This window comes from Mastigoproctus giganteus, chromosome 8 (genome assembly GCF_048544385.1).
Source record: "Mastigoproctus giganteus isolate SK-2022 chromosome 8, ASM4854438v1, whole genome shotgun sequence".
Lineage (NCBI taxonomy): Eukaryota > Metazoa > Arthropoda > Arachnida > Uropygi > Thelyphonidae > Mastigoproctus > Mastigoproctus giganteus.
Window position 1 is genome coordinate 55,387,748 of NC_143582.1, and position 23,984 is coordinate 55,411,731.

General features: G+C 40.2%; 2 protein-coding genes across 2 annotated transcripts in view; one reads left to right on the forward strand and one right to left on the reverse strand.

Moving 5' to 3' along the window:
* LOC150081539 (gem-associated protein 8-like) overlaps positions 1-7,635 on the forward strand; it is a 72,118-nt gene extending 64,483 nt beyond the window's left edge. The window contains exon 4 of the mRNA XM_090379368.1: positions 7,370-7,635. Coding sequence (XP_090235494.1) covers positions 7,370-7,572 — 203 coding nt within the window. The 3' untranslated portion in view covers positions 7,573-7,635. The remainder of the gene's footprint in view (positions 1-7,369) is intronic.
* Positions 7,636-23,162: 15,527 nt separating this feature from the next.
* LOC150081540 (uncharacterized) overlaps positions 23,163-23,984 on the reverse strand; it is a 76,221-nt gene continuing 75,399 nt past the window's right edge. The window contains exon 7 of the mRNA XM_090380239.1: positions 23,163-23,198. Coding sequence (XP_090236365.1) covers positions 23,163-23,198 — 36 coding nt within the window. The remainder of the gene's footprint in view (positions 23,199-23,984) is intronic.

Consider the following 23,984-nt stretch of genomic DNA (forward strand, 5'->3'; position numbering starts at 1 on the left):
GCAGCAGTGCATAGCACACGCTTCTTGATTAGACTGGTGTTCGAGCCCGTGACCACCAAATACGGAGGATGCGGAAAGGTCAGGGAATGACCACTGCATATCCCCGGAGCAATATGGCCTTAGTTGCTAATGCTCTTAAAAACCAAATAACAATAACTCCCTGACCTTTCTGCATCCTCCATATTTGGTATTCACGCGCTTGAACCCCAGTCTAATCAAGAAGTGTGTGCTACGCACTTCTGCTCCTGCCCACCTGGCTATGGAGGCGCCCTATTTCCATGGGCACTGTTCTTCTCAATTGGCTTCTATAATTCCCGCTCTCTCTTTCAAAACAGTCCGAACACGTGCCACCACCAGCCAATATCCATTTACTGTCCAACTTCAAACTCACAGAACCAACTTTTCATCTTTCTCGTTTATTCATTCAACTGCCATTTTCTGGAACAGCCTTCCTTCATACGTATTTCCTGAAAATTACAGTCTACAGAAGTTAAAGTCCAATGTCAACAAATATCTTCTTTTGTCTTCTCAACCTCCAACCCAAACACGGTACTAAGTACTATAGGTTCTTATACCTCTCGTGTTTAGGATTTACATAAAAAAAAAAAAAAAAAAATCTGGTTGCTTATTCTGAAAATGGCACTCGTGAGTTGGATGCAGGAAATAATTTTGATACTTCACAAATACATATATAGTTATAGTTATTACCCAGTTTATTAAGAAAAACAAATTATAATAAAATATAATAAGATAAAACCAGTAGCTTTCGGGATGCGTGTCCCTTTGTCAACTGACAAGTTAATACAAAATTTTGAATACAATACAACGAGTAAAGTGGCACGTTAATCGTGCGTCATTGTTGTTTCATGGACGTGTGCTGCTTCTACGCTACTGATCATCCAGCAATAAAATGGTAGTTTCCAGGATGGGATGTAGACGCATGCCTTTCTGGCGATTTAATGCCTTAGGACTGTTTATTATGTTGAGTGACTCTAGCCATAGGCGGTGGCGAAAGTGTCGTGAGTGGTCCACTATCTCAAAGTCGCGTTTGGGGTCAAGATTGTGGTTGGTGGCCCAAAAATGTTCTGCGACCGCGGACTGGTCAGTTTCGGCAAGCCGGATTGCTCTGTCGTGTTCCGTGAGGCGATCTTGGAGACGTCTTGATGTCTCCCCTATGTAGCAACTGTTACAGTCTCTGCAGGTGATACGATACACCACATTGCTGCGTAAGATAGGTGTGACAGGGGTCTTCACGTTGGAGATGTTGATGTTGTTGTTTGTTTTTTAGGAGCATTAGCAACTAAGGCCATATTGCTCCGTGAACATGCGGTGGTCATTCCTGACCTTTCCGCATCCTCCGTATTTGGTGGTGACGGGCTCGAACCCCGGTCTAATCAAGAAGCGTGTGCTACTCACTGCTGCTCCTTCCCACCTGGCTACGGAGGCGCCTCTTCTTCACGTTGGAGACAAGTGACCGTAAGTTCCTGCAGGGTAATTGCACACATTTGATGTTGTAGCTTCTAAGGACCTTCGAGATGCGTCCTGACACTCCTGGATAATACGGAATGTAGGCGGACGATATACCGACCTGCTTCGGAGGTCTTGGGTTGGATGTGAGTTCTTCTGCCTGTAACAGGCATCTGCTTAGTACATGGGGTGGATAACCGCATTTGGTTAGGTCCGTCTTCACACGGGAGATCTCGTTACGCCTAATTGTGTCGGTGCTGGAATGGCTCCAAGCCCTGGAGAATAGGGTGCGGGCAGTGCTATTGAGATGGCTTGGTGCGTGGCCGGACCCGTAGTTGGTGAATTGACCACCACATGGGTTTGCGGTATACTGAGGTCTCTAGATGTGGGCCTACGCGATGTACCAGGACGTCTAGAAACGGGAGCAAACTGTTCACCTCTGATTCTATGGTAAACTTGATGACATTAGACAGGGAGTTGAGATATTCCAGCAGTGCAGTTTCAGAACCCCGTGGTATTACGGTAAAGATATCGTCAACGTATCTACACCATGTAGGCGAGACCGGCGGAATTACTTAGCAAGTACAGGTCACTGTTGAAAAAAAGCCGTGAATTAGGGTTGAACTTGAAAGTGTCTGCAATTCTGCCCAGACACGATAGGAGGGAGTATATGATGAGAGCCTTGTCGATCAATTCGGCCCTGGAGGGATTGTGCAAGGCTCAAGGGGTAGAATTTTTTTCAGCCTGGACTGTTCTTGTTAACAGGAGAGATTGCTTCTACAGGGATGGGATACACTTAAATAGAAAGGGTGCAAGAATTTTTGCTGATGCTGTCGAGGCAGTGTTAGGTGGGTCGGAAAACTGCTAGTTGGGGGGGGATACAAGGACTAATAGATTAACAGTAGCCACTGGCAGAGGTGGAAGTGATTCTTGCACTGCTTCTATTCAAATGAGCAGAAGTCTGAAAAACAAGATGCAGGATATTTCAGAGACTGCTGGTAGTCATTGCGTTACAAGTAAACACATGGGTTGTGTTAGGGTAGCTAAGAATAGAAACAGGTGCATGTATACCTGCGTGTACACCAATGCTAGGAGTTTGGTAAATAAATTTGATGAATTTGAAGTATTGCTCAAAACATCAAAGGCAGATATTGTTGGGATATCAGAGACGTGGTGTCACACAGATATAAGTAATGCGGAACTGGAATTTGGGGAATACAATGTATATAGAAAGGATAGACAGGACAGGAGGGGAGGAGGGGTTATGCTATTAATTAAGAAACACATAAAGTCAAAGGAAGTGAAGCCAGTTGACATCGATGGACAGGGCAGTGTCGAGTCAGTTTGGTGTGACATAAGCATAGGGAAATCAAAATTGAGAGTAGGAGTGTGCTATAGGCCTAATGACTCTGATGAGTATAATAATATATTGTACAGGGAAATAGAGTGGGCCAGTAAATCAGAGAGTCTTATAATGGGGGATTTTAATTTCCCAGATATTGACTGGAATTTGTGGGTTGGTCACTCGCACACTAGCAAGGCTTTTGTGGATTTATTGGATGATTGTTTTCTACATCAGCATGTTCGTGAGGCAACAAGAGGGAGCAATACTCTTGATCTGATTATCAGTAGTGATTCTTCATGCATTAAGAACCTGCAGATAAATGAACCACTAGGTGGCAGTGATCACAGTGTGTTGAAGTGGGATTTACTCAAGGAGGTAACTACCATCAGAGGTAAAGGGAAGGGTTTTTGTTTTCGTGAAGGCGACTATGATGGTCTGAGACAGTATTTAAATTCTATACAGTGGGACCAACTGATGATGTTACCAACAGCAAACTCAAAATGGGAAGCATTCAAGGAACTAATCTTGGTGGCTACCAGGCTTTACATACCAACTAAGAAATATTGTTCAAGGTTTAGGCCTAAATGGTTGTCAGATGGACTAATGAGACATGTGGCAGAGAAGAAAAATGCATGGGATACATACAAATTAATGGGTGACATGGAAGCCTATGATAGATATAAGTTGGTCTGTAACCAAGTCACAAAGGAGATTAGGCAGGCAAAGGCAGACTACGAAAAATCCTTGGCAAAGGATGCAAAGAAAAACAGAAAGGAGTTCTTTACATACTTGAACTCGAGAAGGAAAGGGATGAATCAGATTGGTCCACTGGATATTGATGGTTCAACAGTTGAGGATCCTGCTCAGGTGGCTAACAATCTAAACGAGTATTTTGCATCTACATTCACGCATGAGGAGTTATTCAGGAAGGAGAATGATGTAGGTAAAGTAAACATTGGCAGTGAGCTGGATGATTTTGTAATAACTGAGAGGAAAGTGGAGGAGAGATTGTTGAGGATAAACATAAAAAAGGCACCTGGGGTGGATGGGATCTATCCAGTTATATTAAAGGAGGCAGCAAAGGAAGTATGCAAACCCCTAGCCATAATTATGAGAGCTTCTTTGGACTCAGGGGAGGTACCCATAGACTGGAGATGTGCAAATGTAACCCCAATTCACAAAGAAGGATCAAAGGCTGACACAAGTTATAGACCTGTTAGTTTAACTTCTGTTCCAGGTAAATTAATGGAGGCACTGGTTAAAGAAGCACTGCAGGATCATCTAGACAAGAATTCAGTTATAGCTCAGACGCAGCATGGTTTTGTTAAGGGCAGATCTTGCCTGACCAATTTGATTGGATACTATGATGTAGTCACAAAAGAACTGGATGCAGGGAATAACTTTGATATTATATATTTGGATCTTAGAAAGGCTTTTGATACTGTTGCACATGGAAGACTGCTGCACAAATTGGAGCAGTGTGGCATTGGAGGCAAATTGCTGCTATGGATAAGGGGATGGTTGAGCGGCAGAAGACAGAGAGTGGTAATCAATGGACACTGCTCAACGTGGACTAATGTTATTAGTGGAGTTCCTCAAGGTTCAGTGTTGGGTCCATTGTTGTTTTCGGTGTTTATGAATGATATTGATGATGGGATATCAAGTTTAATGTCTAAGTTTGCAGATGATACAAAGGTTGGCAGGGTCGTTAAGGACACTACTGACGCTATGCTGCTGCAACAGGATCTGGAAAGGTTGAACAGATGGGCTGAGAGGTGGCAAATGAAGTTTAACATTGACAAATGTAAAGTACTACATATGGGTAACAGTAACCCCAGAGCAATGTATCAACTCTGCGGTACTACACTGACAGTGGTGGAGAATGAAAAGGACCTGGGGGTAATTGTGCAGTCAGATATGAAGTTCTCTGAGCAGTGCAGACGAGCTGCAAGAGTAGCTCATGGTGTCTTGTCAATGATATATACAGGAATTTTTCTAGCAGGGATAAGGAGGTGATTATTCCCTTGTATAAGGCAATGGTTAGGCCACATCTTGAGTACTGTATACAGGTCTGGAGGCCTCATTTCAAGAAGGATGTAGAGCTGCTGGAACGGGTACAGAGAAGGGCAACAAGATTAGTAAATGGAACAAAGGGTTGCTCTTACGAAGAAAGGCTTAAGTTTTGCAAATTACAGAGTCTGGAGACTAGGCACCGGCGAGGTGATCTGATAGAGGTGTATAAGGCTTTGAATGGTTTGAGCATGCTCAATGCCAATGGGATTCTTCATCTTTCTCAGAATAATCACCTCAGAGGGCATAAATTCAAATTGAGGAAGGACGGATGTCGGATAGATGTGCGGAAATTTGCCTTTGGCCAGCGGGTGGTTGGTTGGTGGAACCGACTTCCATCACTTGTTGTTGAAGTTGATAGCCTAAACAAATTTAAAGCTCAACTGGACAGGTATTTCGAACGAACGGAGGGGTGAAATGGGAGAGGGTTGTTTTTTTTTTTTTTTTTTTGGCTGATGCTGAATAAGCTTGCTTTCTTGCATCATATGCCTCTACTAATGCTAATGCTAATGTTGTAATAGGTGTAGGTGGGTTCTGGTGTATCTGCTCCTCTAGGTCTTCCATGGCGATGTTAGCTACTGCGGAACTGACAGGGGCACCCATAGCAGTGCCATGTACTTGTTTGTAGAGTGAGTCTTCAAAGGAGAAGATGCTGCTTGATAAGCATAGGTTGAGGGCGGTACAGATGTCATCAGTGGATAGTGATGTCCTGGATTGGAGGCTTAAGTCGTTCTCGAGGAGCCTTCTGGCGTAGTGCACAGCCTGTTGGACGGGAATTGAAGTGAATAAAGAGAACACGTCAAATGATGCCATGACAGAGTTGTCAGGGATTGAAAGGTCCTTAATGAGGTGGATGAACTCACTGCTATTTTTAACGGTGTGCGATGTATTACCTATAAGAGGTGAGAGGAGGCGCGCAATATGTTTGGACAGTTCATACGTTGGGGTACTGCAGCAAGACACTATAGGTCTGAGGGGAATATCCGGTTTGTGGATATTTGGTAATCCGTAGAATTTCGGTAGTTGGCAGCCAGTAGCACGTAGAAGATGCTGAGTTGTGGTCGAGATCTTCTTATCTTTAAGCCATGCGTGGACAAGTTTATTGACATGTGTCTCTAGACGTTTCAAGACTTTAATGGGTGGATCAGGTAGAGGTTCATATACGTTTGGGTCTAGTAGTAGGGTCAAGGCTTTCTCTCGGTAGGTTGATCGGTCTAACACAACGGTCCGGCGCCCTTTATCCGCAGGAAGTACGACGATGGAGTTGTCTTTTCTTATAGATGATAGGGCAGCACGCTGACGATGGTTGAGGTTTGAGTAAGTTTTCCAGAAACTACCATTTTATTGCTGGATGATCAGTGGCATAGAAGCAGCACACGTCATGCGTCATTGTTGTTGCACAACAATGACGCATGATTAACGTGCCACTTTGCTCGTTGTATTGTATTCAAAATTTTGTATTAACTTGTCAGTTGACAAAGGGACACGCGTCCCGAAAGCTACTGGTTTTATCTTATTATATTTTATTATAATTTGTTTTTGTTAATAAACTGGGTAATAACTATAACTATATATGTATTTGTGAACTATGGCCCCCCCAGTACTCCAGGCCCATTCGTTACCAATTTTGATACTGTTTATTTGTACTTCAGCAAAAAAGTGACAGCTCTGTTTTAATACTGCAAAATGATAGGTTTACAATTGGGAAATAACAACTGTAAAATAGCTTATACACTAGGAGTTGAGTTAAAGATGAGAGAGAGAGAGAGATATTTAGAAGTTACAATCCGGCAACAATCCAGTCAGACATAAATTTCTTAATGCAGCATACACAGGCAGAGAAGGGTCCATCATTCATCATCCATTTTAAATTTCATCATTCCTTTTAATAACTCGCATTTCAGAACCTCACTCTAAGGTACCTACTTAGTGAAATTGTCAGAAGGGCATTCTTCTATAAATAATCGGCCTATAGAGCATGATAAGTAGGTACCTTAGAGTGAGGTCTGATTGAGGTCTGTAAGGTTCTGAGATGGAGTTATTAAAATGAATGATGAAATTTCAATTATAAATGATACAAGAAGGCAATGTAAATTCAAAGTATGGAATGAGTTCTCTGTGGGTAGTTGGAAGCTGACAGCTTGGGGAAATGAAAGGTAGGCTGAATTAGCACCTACATGAGAAGTATACTTCGGAAAGTTTTTTTTTTTTTTATACTATACAGTATTTAGTTATGTCTTATGATTTTAACATTATACATATTCCTAGTGTGTTAACTGAAGATTATTTCTGAATTCTTGGATAACACAATAAGAAAGAAGCTACCTTATATTCATGTTAATTTAGTAAATAATCATTATTCAAGTTTGTGTACTTGTGTAAACTGTATTAAAGACATTTTATAAGTTCTCTTTTTACAATAAAATTAAGTGAATAGTGATTCTTCCTTGCAAACTGGCCGCAGATTTATTTATTTTTTTTTTCCAGTACCACTGAATGGTTATCAAGAGTATTCAACATTACCACCAGCAGAAAGGCCAAATGCTGTTCGAACAGAGGAGATGAAATATTTATATGGGAAAAAAGCTTCCATGATCCAGGGAATGGAAACTGCGATGCAACTATCTTTTGACAGATTCTATGATCTGAAGCAACCCAAGATGTGGCCCATTGTACCATTAAAATTGTAATGTTGGCCTTTTCAGTCCCTGCTCCCTTCCAAATACAGTAATAAACGAGTGATATAAGATCTTTATGTTGACTTTGAAAATGGTGCATTATGTTCACTAAGAAATTTTACAAGTCATTTCTAATGGAGTTAAATGTTTTGAATATTAGTTTAATAACATTTTAACTTTGAGGGTTACTTGTTTGTTCCCAGAAGGGTTATCTTCAAAAGTAATTTATCTTGTGAATTTGTGAATTTTTTATAAGCAAGGTTAATTTTTTTGAATAACGGAAATGCAAGTTTTGTTAAAAGCATTTTTTTCCTTCAGAATGAAAATACCTAGTCGAAGCCTGGAAATGTTAAAATCAATGTTTCAAGCACACCTGCACAGTGATTCTCAGAGATATGGTATTACTTCAGGAGCTGGTTTCTGAGGCAATTTTGAGTTAAAATGTGCATATAAACAAAGGTCAGAGCTGTGGCTGTTTGAATGTTAGAAAAAGACAAAGCAGTTATGAGCAATATAAAATAAAAATAACAATAGACATATAAACATAACTGATATAAGTGTTGATTTATTTATTTTTATTTAGGAAAGTTAACAGTCTGTCTTTACAGGTACATATATATGTATGGTTAATTTCTCAAAAATGCACATTTTGTCTTCAGTGCATTTTGCTACTTATGTGTGAATTGTGCATGTGCTGCTCACCTAAGCTCATCATAGCTGTCTTTTATGTGCACTGTAGTATTAGATATGCAATAAGGCAATGCATCTTGTGTTTTCACTTTTGTATGGTATACAAGATCTTTCATCCATTGCCACAGGCAAAAATATAAAGCATTTTGATCCAGTAACCTAGGTGGCCAATTTTGTGGACCACTGTGACTGATCATTGAGATGAGTCACCATTGTGTGGGAACAATGAGGAGCTCTGTTGTGTTGGAAGTACGTTCAGCATTGTGTAGGCAAAGGTACATCTTTCTAACAGTTGCAGAAATTGTAGATGGACCAGTCAACTGATCATAGAGGATTCCATACCACATGTTAACACCCTTCGTAGTAGCATGGAGATTCATTTCTGACCAAATTAAATAGGGTGTGATAATGCAAATGGCAATTTTTATTCAGTCAGTTAGAAAAATCAAGTTGTCAGGTAGAATCCCTAGGTTGAAGGCATTGAACACACTACACTTGGTATGGATACATGCCTACTGTATGCAGTGTTCCCCATACTCTTTATTGGGAAACGTTAAGATACATGGATATCCTTCATGTACTGGCACAATGAACCCTGTTGGAAAAAACCCTGCTGAGGTGTTGTACCACCTCAACAGGGTTCTTTCTCAGCCATATCTTGTCAAACTGCACACTCATACAAGATATGCAAATGCTGGGAAGTGAGCTGGTATTTCACAATTTTTGGAAAACTTAGTAACTTATTGATTTGAAACTCTGCAGTTTGGAAACTGTTGCTGGTATTCAGCAACAGCCTTTCCATTACAAAATCCACCATAAAATCCGTCACACAAATATACACCATATTGGTATATTCAGCACTTGCTAATGTAAAAGGCATCTTGAAAGTAACAGTGAAATACAAAAGAACAGCATTGCTCACACTAAAGCTATGTTCAGTCAAGGCCACATGACTTACGAGTGCAATTTTCAATGATGCATTATATCTATGAATATCAAATAACTCCTTAATTATTCAGAATCAAATTGATGTTCATAGGAACTTTTTTACTCAAAATTGCCTCAGCAATCAGCTCCTGAAGGTATGCTATATCTTTGTAAATCACCTGTATATATACATAAAGCGTAACCATATTAACCACAGATAGTTTTGATAACTAATTACTATTTACCTTTAATTATGTATCATTAAAAAGAATATTGTTCATGTAACTTAGTGTACTGTGATAAAAGTAGTTGATGCAACTAGATTTAGTATTATATCTATTTTTATGGAATGACATGAACATCCCTAGTTACCTTGGTAATAGTCATGCTCCTGTTTGTAACAAACAAAATTTTTTGAGACTTTAGGATTCCCATAATGTTCTTTTACACTATATTCTGTGCAAATTTATTAGACATGTCAGACAGACAACTTGTGCAGTCGAGACCCACTAATTTTCATAAAATCGGACATATGACAACTTATTGTGATTTTCTCTTGTAGAGGATCTGTGTTCTCATTTTCAATTTAAAATTAATGGTGTGAATTTAAACCAAATAGGATAGAGTGATAAATAGAGTTTATAGGCTATTAAGAAGTATATTTGGAATATTAAATTTTTGAAATATTATATTTTAAGTCAGAAATTCTCTCACCTGAGATATTTTCAGTAATGACTGCATGTTGATCTTATTGCTAGAATCTCACGTTTCTAACTTAAATTTTGTGTCCTGTTTGTCTATTATTATGGTGTTTTCAAAGGATGGGTAATGTCCTGTTCTAAGTGGTGCACATCCAGGACCTCTACTAACAGGGATGGGTAGTCATGCATCCAGATTTCCAAGTGAAAACTTTCATATCCTCTCTTCAAAAAACCTTTAAGCTGTTCTAAATCACTAAATTTTCAAATTCCCAAACTATTAGTGTAAATAGGAAAGGGTGAGAATTTTTCCTTCTGTCCTTCTCTTCCTTTTGCCTACTCAAAAACCTCCCACCACATTTTGAAATATAGCAATGGAACGTGCCCGGGCTATAAATATGGCCTTCAACACGTGTTCACTTCCCCTTTGAAGGGGAATTCATCTCTCTTTATACTTCTAATTATTTCTCCATGCATGGATGAAAGCTAGCTTTTATTCCTTCATCCTCTTACTTCAAGATCTCAGGTAAGAGAATTTCTGATTTAAAATATAATATTTCAAAAATACTTCTTAATAGCCTATACACTCTATTTATCACTCTATCCTATTTGGTTTAAATTCACACCATTGATTTTAAATTGAAAATGAGAACACAGATCCTCTACAAGAGCAAATCACAATAAGTTATCATTTGTCCGATTTTATGAAAATTAGTGGGTCTCGACTACAGAAGTTGTCTGTCCAACATTTGCATAGAACCTGACAGGTGCCCAACTTTTTATTTCTGGAAAGGTTTTTGGTTTTTAAAATTCTTCTTGTAGTATACAACAAGCCTTTCTTCTTTTCTTACCAGATGGTAGTACTTACTGTATAATTTTTAATTAAAAATTTAAATATTTAAAAATGCTGTCCTTTTGACATTAAAAAAAAAAAAAAAAAAAATATAATAAATAGAGTTAAACATGGTTCAACTCTATTTATTATAGAGGACACTAAATTTCATTAAGACATTAAGAGGACATTAAGGACACTAAATTTCATATTTGTGCAGTGTCAAATGAATAGATAAATAATCATAACAGAAGAAACCATTTTACATCAATAATCATAATAATTGAGACAAAAACACATTTTGTACAACAGTTAAATGTAAAACAAAGAGGAACTACTTTCTGTAGCAGTTTCCTCCCAACATGTCAGCTGATTTGCCAATTTAAAACATGGATGAGCAACATGTTATTTTCAAGATACTGAAAGCAAAACTAGCACATTGAGGCAAAAGATAAAATAGTAAATACTGTAGTTGCATGGTACATGACAGGTTCTTTGCATCAATAATTCCCAGTAAAGAATTTTTCAATATATACAGGTTTTGTACACTTTAATATGACCATCATAACCTGGTATATCAAGGTGAAATAAGTTTTTTGTGCCTTGTGATATGCATTTAGATTGTAACTATTGATCAAATCTTATTTTATTTTATTTATTTTTTCAAAGTTTCCATGCCAGCACAGGTTATCGCAGTTTTATTCTAGCATGCTTGATGAATCCATGTATTGAGCGAGAGATTTAATTTCAAAATTGCCAAAAACTGAGTCATTGTACTACTCTTTATTGTACGTACATTATCAGATTGACATTCTTTTGTGATTTATTCAGTCTGAGGGGGAGATATGGGAGGACATTACTGTTTTCACCATATTTGGTAAACACTGTGGTTGTTAGAGTTGAGTGATTTTGTGTTTGGCAACAAAAAACAGAGGAACTACTTTCTGTAGCAGATGCCTCCCAACATGCCTGCAGTTTGAACAATAATGCATTCTCACATTTGTTGCTACTTTATAAGTAGCAACAAATGTGAGAATGCATTATTGTGCTGAAGCAACCAGGCTTTGGATCTCCACTTTTCTAGTATATTTCTTTGAATTACATTGCAAAAGCATCCCAGAACTTCAACGTACAACTTTCATCAATTGTTTATAATTCTGGAGTGTATTCATAGTTGCTAGCACTCTCGTGATTAAATATGCTATCATATTTAACTGTGATGGCAGTGGTGGTGGATAACCTGATAGGTGACCCTCAGAAATAATGTTCCCACATACTGTAATAGTTTCTGAACTTTTTTTTTTTTTTTTTATGGTTTTCATGCAGAAATTGCAAACTGACATGGTAATCTGAAACTATCTTTGCAACTATTTGGCTTTTCACTTGAAGACTGGTGTGATGATACTAGACACACCGCTCTTCGGGCAGAAAGTCAAACAGTTACAAAGAGTGGGGTGATAACGGACAAGTGCTGGTGCTATTTGTTTACACTTTCAGGTTACTTGTGTTTCTGTAGTTCAATAAATATCTACAGTCTTATCCTAGTTGTTTTTGAAAGATTTATCGCTGTTGCGTGGTGGTAAAGATGGGAACGTGAAACCCAGAATTCTCTCAACATGGCCGCTACACCAGTACAGCCACTGCTCGACTTACGTAAGGGTTGTGTTCCGCAGAACTCTAAGTAAGTTCGAATTTCCCTAAATGCTTATGCAGTCCTCGCATTTGTGTTCGCTAAATTTGATTGAAACAAAAAAGAAATGTTCAACAAAAATGTAAATAGAATTGTTTATTCAATTTTTTTATCTCATGCATAGGAAAAATTATAAAATTACAAAAGGAGAGAGGAGACAGGCATAGTGTCAGCAAGTTTTACCTTTCAAGCATCGTTACCAGAATTAACTCTCCAGCAGATAAGCATGGCATTGCAGAAGTTGAGGGCTGTAGAGATTTAGAAGGGTTTTTTTCCAACACATCACAAAATTTCTCTGCAGCTGCAGAATTGACACTGGCGACTTATCCTTAATATATTCATAAATACTTCTTGCTTTTGCTTGATGTGGTCACAAAGGAACTGTATGCAGAGAATAACTTTGATATCATATATTTGGATCTTAGAAAGGCATTTGATACTGTTGCACATGGAAGGCTGCTGCACAAATTGGAGCAGTGTGGCATTGGAGGCAAATTGCTGCTATGGATAAAGGGACAGTTCATTGGGAGAAGACAGAGAGTGGTAATCAATGGACACTGCTTTTTGTGAACTAATGTTATTAGTGAAGTCCCTCAGGGTTCAGTGTTGGGTCCATTGTTGTCTTCTGTATTTATAAATGATATTGATGATGGTATATCAGGCTTAATATCCAAGTTTGCAGATGATACAAAGGTTGGCAGAGTTGTTAAGGACACTAATGACAGCTGCTGCAACATGATCTATAAAAGTTGAGCAGGTGGGCTAAGAGGTGGCAAATGAAGTTTAATATTGACAAATGTAAAGTACTACACATGGCAAGCAGTAGCCCCAGAGTAATGTATCAACTCTGTGGTACTACACTGACAGTGGTAGAGAATGAAAATGGCCTGGGGGTAATTGTGCAGGCAGATATGAAGTTTTCTGAGCAGTGGAGACGGTCTGCAAGAGTAGCTCATGGTGTCTTGTCAATGATATACAGGAATTTTTCTAGCAGGGATAAGGAGGTGATTATCCCCTTGTAAGGCAATGGTCAGGCCACACCTTTACTGTATACAGCTCTGGAGGGCTAATTTTAAGAAGGATGTAGAGCTGTTGGAACGAGTACGGAGAAGGACAACAAGATTAGTGAATGGAACAAAGGGTTGTTCTTACGAAGAAAGGCTTAAGTTTTGCAAATTACAGTGTCTGGAGACTAGGCACCTGCAAGGTGATCTGATTGCAGTCTATAAAGCTTTGAATGGTTTTAGCATGCTCAATGCTGATGGGATTCTTCCTCTTGCTCAGAATAAATCACCTGAGAGGGCATAAATTCGAATTGAGGAAAGACAGTTGTAGGATAGATCTGCGGAAGTTTGCCTTTAGCCAGTGGGTAGTTGATTGGTGGAACAGACTTCCATCTTTTGTTGTGGAAGTTGATAGCCTAAATAAATTTAAGGCTGAGCTGGAATGAACGGAGGTTTGGAGTGGGAGCGGGGGTTTTTTTTTGGCTTATGCTGCATTAGCTTGCTTTCTTGCATCATATGCTAATACAGAATGTGTTCATCATTTATTGGAGAAAAAAAATTAGTTACAAAATTTGTCACTATATGGCACTGTGGCAATACAAATTACTTGAATAGTGCTACAATTGTTCAACGTGTCCTCCTTTTGGTCAACAATAGTTTCCATTTGAAGAATAACATTTTCTACAGCAGAACATAACATGTCAACTGGAATAGCCAGCACAGACATCTAATGCTGTCCAGAGCTGCCAGAGCTTGACATCCTTCCCGTTATACCTGGTTCTTCAAAAATCCCACAACCAGAAGTCGCATGGGGTGAGGTCCGCTGATCGTGGTGGTCAAGATGTCTGGAAACAACGGCTGATGACCCATACGTCTGTAAAGTGTTGCCTTAGCAATCTTAGGACACAATGACAGAAGTGGGGTGGTGCACCATCTTGCACGAATGTGGTATCCTGAAGGCACCCACGTTGTTGCAGCTCTGGTAGTGCGAAATTTTCCAACATTTCATAATATTGCTGTACAGTGATGAACAGGTGCAGGATCCAGTCTGTGTTACCTGTTCAAAAAAATATGGCCCTATCATGAATGTTGCCATAAATCCACATTGCACTGTCACTTTTTAAGAATGCAACTGGACCTCTTGGATAATTCAAGGGTTTTCTGTTGCCCAAATGTGACAGTTGTGCGTATTCACTTGTCCTTAGCAGAAGTGGCCTTCATCACTACAAAGGATGTTCCATGGCCAAGTGATATCCACTGTCATTTGCACCAGAAACTGAAGTGCATATGTAAAACGAATATCTGCATCACCATGCTTTAGCTGCTGTAGCATGTGCATCTTGTAAGGATAATACCGCAACACCTGACGCATTACTAGCATTACAGAGTATTTTCGGGTCTAATGGCACCAGGGACTAACCCCATATCCACGTATGTTCTTTGTATCGAGGACAGTATGCTGTCAAGGCCAGGGGTTTAAAAGTGTGTGGGTCATGTGTTGTGTAATATGTTGTGCCCCTTGTTCATCTGGCTTGTTAGCCACCAGGCCCCTAATGGGACCTGACATTTACGTAATCTGCCACGTGGAGGCCGGCCAGCCGGCCAGGATGTTCTCTTAAAGTTTGCTCTGGCAGGTCTTGCCACCTACTTTCCTGAGATTTCAGTGGCTAGGACCAAAAAAAAAAAAAAATTCTTCTTTTCATTTGGGCACAGATGGTATATTATAAGCTGTTTAGAGGGACTATAAGGGATATGCGCTGGAAGTGATAAGATTTCCTAATAGGTTGGGCATGAATTTTGGTGTTTTAAATTTGGACGTGTGGGGGGCAGGCACTATGTAAGGGGAAAGAAATGGGAGAGGAGGCGGAAGACTGGGGTGTTGGAAATTGGAAGTAAGGGTCTATAGGGAAGATGACCCCTGTTGAAATAGTGGGGCATGCCCATTCCCCACCAGAGGAGAAAGGGGTGGCGGGGGGGAGACGACAGTCCGTCCCCTCCCCCTGCCAGGGAAAGAGGAGTAAAAGGCAGGCTAGGGCTGGGGGCGCCTTATGGCTGTATGGTATCATAAGATGAATTTTTCACCTTTGTGTTAGTCCAGTGGAGGTCCGAGTCCAAGTTGCAAAGTTCATCTTTGCGTTAGTCCGGTGGAGGTCCAAGTCCAGAAGTCAGGTCCAGTTCGTCACGTTCATGTGTTGTATCTACTTCAGGTGGTCACTAGTTCAGAGTTTTGTAGTCATTTCAGATAGTCACGTCTGTGTTTTCATAGGTTAGTGGTGATGTGGCAGGGATCTTTGTCTTTTAAAGAGTTTGTGGGCAAAGACGGTGAAAGCCCGTTAATTATCTTCTTTTTGCAATATTATTTCTTCTCGGTTCCTTAGCAAGGAGTTCATCCGTGTGTATAGCTGACATCTGAGGCCCTCATAGTTGTCACAGTCGTAGATGAGGTGTTCCCAGGTTTCCTCCTGCCCGCAGTTACAGCTCGGGTTGTCGGGGATTCCCAGTTCGTGGAGTTTCCCTCTGAAGGAGCTGTGTCCTGTAAGGAAGGTGGTGTGCAAGCCAAGGGAAAACCAGGACGGGGAGATAGGATATACCCTGCTGACATCGGGTATAAATTTTTTGATGACTTTCCCTTGTGTGATAAGATTCCATCTATTTTGCCAGATAGATTGCAGATGTTCCTTTAACCTCTTATTTTCTGAGGATTTGCTTTTCTGTGGATCTGTTGTGTAGTCTCGATAAGTTGTGATTCTTCCTTTTGAATGTTGGTGTAGTAGCCCACAGTGCACAATCTCCATGTCCATGGGAAGGAAGCCCGCCAGGACCTGGAGCGCATGGGTGCTCACAGTTCAGCAGGCTCTAGTTGTTGTAAATATTGTGGATTGACTCCATCTTTTTCTTGTTGACTGCTGTGTTTGCTTTCTGATACCAGGTGCCTGCACCATAGGCAAGGATAGGAATGTAGAGAGCTTTGTATAGAAGGGATAGGGCCCTCTTCTTTAGTCCCAGTCCCTCTTGGTGATTTTGGTTATCAGGGCTGAGAGCCTCCTTGTTTTGGTTCTGAGGTAACAGAGATGAGATGTGAAATTCAAGTTTCGGTCTAGTATTCCTAAATATTTTAGGAATAATAAATCAAACTCAAACCCTGTTTGAGTTTGATGGTCGCTCCATTTATTTTGATTAGTGGAGATCTACCAGGGTCAAGAGCACCCCTGAGGAGGCGCCTCTGTAGCTAGGTGGGCAGGAGCAGCAGTGCGTAGCACACACACACTTCTTGATTAGACCAGGGTTCTAGCCCGTGACCACAAAATACGGAGGATGCGGAAAGGTCAGGGAATGACCACCACATATCCCCAGAGCAATATGTCCTTAGTTGCTAATGCTCCTAAAAACCAAATAACAAACAATAACAAGCACCCTCAAGGAGTATTGAGTTTGTTTTTTCGGTTGAGATCATTAGAAGATGCCTCTTGGCCCAATCCTGTAGCATGTCTGTGGCATGATTGTCTATGGCCTCCAGTTGAGCCCTGCTGTTTGCTTGAAGCATCATAATCAAATCATCAGCGTATGCCTGTGTAGTGACATTTGGAATATCCAGATTTAAAAACTCATCAAGCACCAGGTTCCACAGGAGTAGTCCAGGATGGATCCCTGGAGGTAGCCCCTGTAAACCAGTCTGGATACAGAGGTAAAGGGAGTGCTGACCGTGATTCTTCGGTTTTCCAAGCAGCAAAATAGATTTGAGCCTGCCGGAGGCTGGCCAGAACACTGGGCGACCAGAGGTAGTCAAAGGCTCCAGCGAAGTCAATTGAGATGATGATGATGTTGTTATTTGGTTTTTAGGAGCATTAGCAACTAAGGCCATATTGCTCTGGGATATGCAGCGGTCATTACCTGACCTTTCCGCATCCTCCGTATTTGGTGGTGACGGGCTTGAAGCCCAGTCTAATCAAGAAGCGTGTGCTACGCACTGCTGCCCCTTCCCACCTGGCTACAGAGGCGCGCAATTGAGATGAGGAGGAAATATTTCCTGTTACAGTTTCTGACTGCATTGATGATCCTCTCGAGGGCATCAGTGGTGGAGCATCCCTTCCTGAAACCGAATTGGTTTCTTGGCACCAATTGAGCATTCTGGTATCGGTTTTCAATCCTGTGGTAGATGAGTCGCACAAAGAGCTTGCTCAGCATCGACAGCAGAGCGATAGGCCCATATGAGCCTGGCATGTCCTGGGGTTTTTCAGGATAAGTCTGACTCAGGCTATCTTCCACGAAGTTGGAAAGAAACCCCTCCGTGAGGCATTGATTTGCTAGGTTTAATATAGTATTGGATATCATTTCCACCACCTTTTTTAGTATTTCTGGCTCTATTTGGTCTTCGCTGGAAGTTTTCCTGTTTTGTATTTTGGCTGCAGCTATGTTGATTTCCGTTATCGCGAAAGGGGGCTCCACTGTCTGGGTGGAGTATTTATCATTCCCCTCGCAGAGGGTTCCCTGTTCCTGCATGTGTGGAGTTATTGAAGGTAGGAAGATATGGTCCAATATGTTATTAATGGAAGAATGCCAGGATCTGGTGTATGTCCCTTGAGGTGTTAAGGTGCCGGCAATGACTTCTCCCCTAGAGAATTTACTGGTGGTGACTTTATACACCACTCCCCAGGGGTCTGCATTTCCTACTGTGGATACAAGTTCTTCCCAGGAGCGTCTCTTTCTTGTTTTGAGCCGTATACTGGTTCCTGACCTCCCGGTATTGCTCTCTGAGTATGTCAACCTCTGCTTGGGGCCAAAATCTTCATGCCCTTTGGAACCTTTTTCGGGCATTATTCACTCGCTATCTTATTGCCTGGAGTTCCTGTGACCACCAGTGGACTGCTTTGGGAACAGGCTTCTTCCTGATGGCCATGTTTGCTGCTTCAGTTATAAGCTGCATTACTTTTTGTTGGTGTTGGTCTGGACTGAGGTATTTTGGGTCGAAATTCCTGGCTTTTTCCATCAATGTCTGTTGGAATAAGTTCCAGTCTGCTTTTTTGGATGGCATATCTTGGCAAGAGGAATCTAGGTGGATAATGTGCTATGAGTGGTGGAGGTCAAAGGTTAGGACTCTGTGGTCCAGTGTTCTTGTACTACCCAGGGGGAGAGATGCCCAACAATCAACCGAGTGGCGAGAGTTACATCTATATTTGTATCCCATAGTGTGCTGGAGAAAGTTGACAGTTGATTAGGTCTGTTCAGAACTGCTAGATTACTGTTGGAGATGTAATCCTCCAGGCGCTGACCATTTATTGCACCCCTATGGTCTGCTTGTCTTTCACTGTGCCAAGCAGGGGATCTGCAGTTGGCATCCATTCCTACTGAGTTTGGCATTCTGCATTTGTAGTTAGTTGGATATTTTGCATATATCTTGTCACGGGCAAAATATCTTCTCCCAGACGGGCATATATAGAGGTGACATAAAATTCCCCTAACGGTGAGGCTATATGGGCACATACGGCCCAGTTTGTACATAGGTCCGAGATCTTGGTTACCATTAGGTCAGGATTCCGCACAGCGATAGCAGCCCGTGGGTTGTCTCCATCGACTTGTACAATCTTGTAATGTAGGGGGTAGCCGTTTACTTCCTTGTAGGTAAGGCTCCTGTAGCATTAGTATGTCATAATTTTATTCCGTGGCTTTTTTGGCCATTTGTGCAGCAACAGCCTTAGATCTCTGAGCATTGTGCTGTGCAAATTTAATCTTTGTTTGATTATAGTGATTCCTGTTATTCCCCATAGTTGGTTCTCTTTATGTAGATTGGACACTTATTATCCCATAGTGTGATCGAATGGTAGCTTCGTTTCTTTACAATTCACACAAATTGCGGGTTCTGCTTTCCTGGGGCAGAATGCAAATTCATGTCCAGTGTCTGCGCAATGGCCACAGGTAGGCTGTGTTTGATTACAAGGGTGGGTTGTGTGACCAAAGCGGCAGCACCTGTAACATTTGGGAACAGCCATGTGTTCACGAAAACGGTGGCTGCCCCAGTTTACATAAATTCTTGATTGTTGGCTCAAAGATTTCCAGGCCACTGCTGAGAGCTCTATGATCCAATTTATGGCATTTCCGTTTCTGGATTTAGTTTTATGTTTGGGCATAACATGTTGCCCTGATTCTTCTTCCATGAGTGTCTGCTTGAAGTTTTTGCAGTATATTTCCTCTGTTCTTCTGGGGTTGTCTTTGTCTACATCAAATACAATGATGCTTGGCCCTTTCCGTCTAGGAGGCTCTGCTAGGAGTCCCAGCGTTGAAATTTTGTGGTTGCTAATTATACATTTTATGTCTTCCACAGTTTCAGTCTCAGTTAACACCCCTATGTTTCTTGTTTTCCGAATAGATCTAATCTTAGTATGCTTGAAGTCTCCCTTCAACTTTTCTACTATTGTTTGTTTTACTTCTTCACTGGTCTTGTGTGTTTCTGTAGAGGCTGGCTTTAGTACAACTAGGTGCTGTTTTGGTATGAGGGTTTTCCTCTGGGCTGTTGTGGTCCAGTTTGTAATGGAGCAGTCATTTGGCTTGTTTAGGTTGGTCCTCAGCACTTGGGAGTAGGTAGGGATATGCTGTAGCATTTCGTTTGCCCTACTGTTTTGATAGACTTGAAGTTTGGCTAAAGCAACCTCTTTTTTCAAGTTAGTCTGCTTTAGGATTGTCTCCATTTTCATCCGTAATCCCACTCTTTCCCCTCGAAGTGTAGTCGCAATCCTGTTAAGTTCTTTAAATAGGCTTTCTAGGGTAGTCCTTAGAATAAGAGACTGCTCCAGTGCAGTGCCTTCAGGCAGTCTGAGGTCCAGTGGGGTTTCTTGTTGTTTTTCCTGCCCTTTTTCTGTTGCATTTTCTTGTTGGGAGATAGTCTGCTCCATTTGGTCTTTGTTCTCACTTTTGGAGCAGGTTTTCATCTCCGATCTTAGAACTGTGGGTTGCTTGCCCTTTCTCTTCGCTGTAGATGTTGTTAGAGTACTGTCCAAGTCTTCATTATTCTCTACAAGTATTGGGTCATCATTATCTATAGCCTTTTTCAGAGGTATACTTGGATTTTTTGATTTTATGACCAGGTCCAGATTATCGGGATCGTTTCAGTTTACCATATTTTCCTTGGATGAAGAGTTCTGAAGGGCAGCTACTGAATTGCTTAGCTGCAGGAGTGCAATGTTTAGTTCAGATTCTGTTTTATGTTTGTTGACCCAGAGCTTGCCTGGTGGGGGGAGGAAGTCTCAATCCTAAGTACCAAAATACCCGGATGTTGTGCTTAGTTTATTATTCGTTCTGGGAGGACAGCACTGTGCACATTATTATATATATATTCTCAATATCATAATATAGTGACATTACTTGACTTTTATTAATCCTGTGTTAAATCAAGTATATTTAGTACCCCTAAAATGTTTTGGATATAGATGTCTTGAAGTACATAGCAAGTAACTCACACTAACGGTCACTCAGACAAGGTCCGACCAATCAGGGCTTGACCACGTGATGTACACTGAGAACGTATTGTTATATATATTCTCAATATCATAAATATAGTGACATTAAATAACTTTTATTAACCCTGTATTAGATCAAATATATTTAGTACCCCTTAATGTTCTAGATACAGATGTCTTAAAGTACATGGCAAATAACTCACACTAATGGTCACTCAGACAAGGTCCGACAAATCAGGGCTCGACCATGTGGTGTACACTGAGAACAACTGCCTTTGTTTATCAGGCACGATAATATCTGATATTCATCATGAAAAACATCTGATATTCATCAGATCTGATAATCTGATAAAAATCTGATATTCATCAGTAAAATATCTGATATTCATCATGAAAAACATGTGGCTATAAAGCTGGTCAATTACAATTCCCAGTAGTTGCTATCATCATCATCATTTAGGCAATATTTGCAGTACCAATAGCTTTAACAAAATTCATCTTAATACACAATGGAAAGTTATCACGTTGTAACCCAGCGAGATCAACGCTAATTAAAAGTGACCATAATTTTCAGTTACCTTGGCCGATCTTCACGAAGTTGATGTCTGTGGACACATCTTGAGAAGAGGAACTTGATGGACACAAAATAGAGAAAAATGTGATACTTTAAACTACTAAAATCACGACCATTACTTGCCTTACAGTGGAATACGGCATGGCCACTTCACGAGAAACAGCTGGCACACTTGCGCTACCACGTGGAGATTGACTTGATAAATCCACGAAAGCCATAGCCACATCTTCAACAGGAGAGGAGTCCACTCGTTTTTGAAATCCACCTGGTTGAACAGTGTGTTTAGTGTCAAACACACTGCAACGTCAGGTGTTGCAGTATCATCCTTACAAGATGCACATGCTACAGCAGCTAAAGCATGCCGATGCAGATATTCGTTTCACATATGCATTTCAGTTTCTGGTGCGAATGACAGTGGATATCACTTGAAACTATCACTTCACGAGAAACAGCTAGCACACATGCACTACCACATGGAGATTGGCTTGATAAATCCACGACAGCCATAGCCACACGAGAGGAGTCCACTCATTTTTTACCTCTACCTGGTTGAACACCAAGATGTCCTGTCACTTCAAATTTCACAATCATTTTGCAGACAGCACAAGCATTCACAGATGCACACCTTATGCACTTCTGATGCAAGAATTCTCTTATAGCCGCAGCTGCATTGTTGATGTTCTGATAGTACAGCTTCACTAATAGTGCCTTTTCCTGCAACGTTGTTGGCATTGCTGCTGTAGTGCAGGCAAACATCTACTGTATGACTTTGAAGAGACTGCTTTGCTTTAATACAGTACTATAGAGCTGAGTAAAGTGCAAAGTGTATTAGTTGTCTGATGGCACCAGGGGTTCCCCCCCATCCCCACGTTATGTACTCTGTTTGTGTAGCACAGAACTCTGTGAAGGCCAGAGATTTAAAAAGTGTGCGGAGTGGACAGATGTGTAGTAGAGTTGAGTAGTGGCACTGTGGCAATAACTTAGGATCATGCAAATGACTTACGTTATTTGCATAATTGTAACTAAGATAGTTACAGTGACAAATTTTGTAACTAATTTTTTTTCCCCATAAATGGCGAGTACATTCTTTAAATGAGTGTACCTGTTGTCCAAATTTCTCTTCAGTATGAACCTTAGGACTCACTCCAGAGCCCTCTACATAGAGATACTTTAATTTTAACAACCCTGTATTTATGCTTTTTATATGATTGAAGATTTCAGTGAAGGAGAACTCATTTCATCATAATACCGTAATATAAAAACCCACAGAATTCCAGTTATTGGTACTATTGCAAATGCAGTAAGATCAAGTTTACTACCCATTTATAATAGATTGCATTAACAAAAAAGCCAAATAAAACGGAAAGTGCAAATTGTTTTATGGTAGTGACCTCCAGAAATGTGTTTTAGAAAAATATCACAAAGGCATTCAAAATTGATTCTTATAATGGAACATATGATAACAGTGAAAGTGTAGTACAATTTCCATTATAAAAATTACCTTTTAGAGAGATAAATAGCTTAGTTATATAGCGAAAATTTCAATTTCCGAGGACTTGGAACGAATTACCAAAAAAAAAAAAAAAAAAAACAATGTTGTTATTGGTTACCTCCATTTATTCCTACAGGATGCAAAATATGTATCCACGATTTTTTTAAGCTTGCACCGGCCAGTAAAAACTTACATAAAGTCGAATTTCCATAAGCTGGGGAGTGTCTGTATGTAGTTTCAAATTTCATGCACTATGAAGCATTGCAATTTTGGAATAAACCTGAAAATAGGAAATAACTAATACTATAAAATATATGTTTTTTAATATTTACCTACATAATAGAAATATATGTCTGAAATTTTACACACTTAATGGCCTTTGTATGGAATGTGCATGTAAGCACCTCTCAAGTGAACCTCACCATCTTTTTAACTATTTAGCTTTTTGCTTGAAGAATAGTGTGATACCAGACAAGCATCAGCACTGTTTGTTTATAGTTTCAGGTTACATGTGTTTCTTTTCCCACTAGTTCAGTAAACATCTAGTTTTACCCTAGCTGGAAAATGGAAGAGAATAAGAAACTAATGTTCTTATTTTGTCTGAACATTGGTTTCTTATTCTCTTCCTATTTTCTTCCAGAAGTTTTTTTTTTTTTTAAATAAAAAGTGCAAAACATGACGTGTTTTAAAATTTTAAATTAATAATATAATAAGTACAATAAATATTGCAGTCTATTAAAATCTTAACAGATAGCAATGTTTATTTTAAGGATTACTTTTTAGATTATTAAAAAAGATGAAATATTGAAATTGACATTGTTCAAACAGAATTAAAAAAACCCAAAACATTTTCCAGAAATTAAAAAGAGAGAGATGGGCACTTTTCAGATGACCCACCACTATTTTTGTTACACTTTGGGGGTGACACTAGTACTGAGTTGACTTCAGTAGGCTGAGGCCCCTCAGATCCTCAGTAGCCTTCAGTACTCTCAGGATCCCCCTCAGGGATTCTCAGAGTACTGAAGGCTACTTTTTTTTTACAGGCCCCTGCCTGTAAATATTTCTT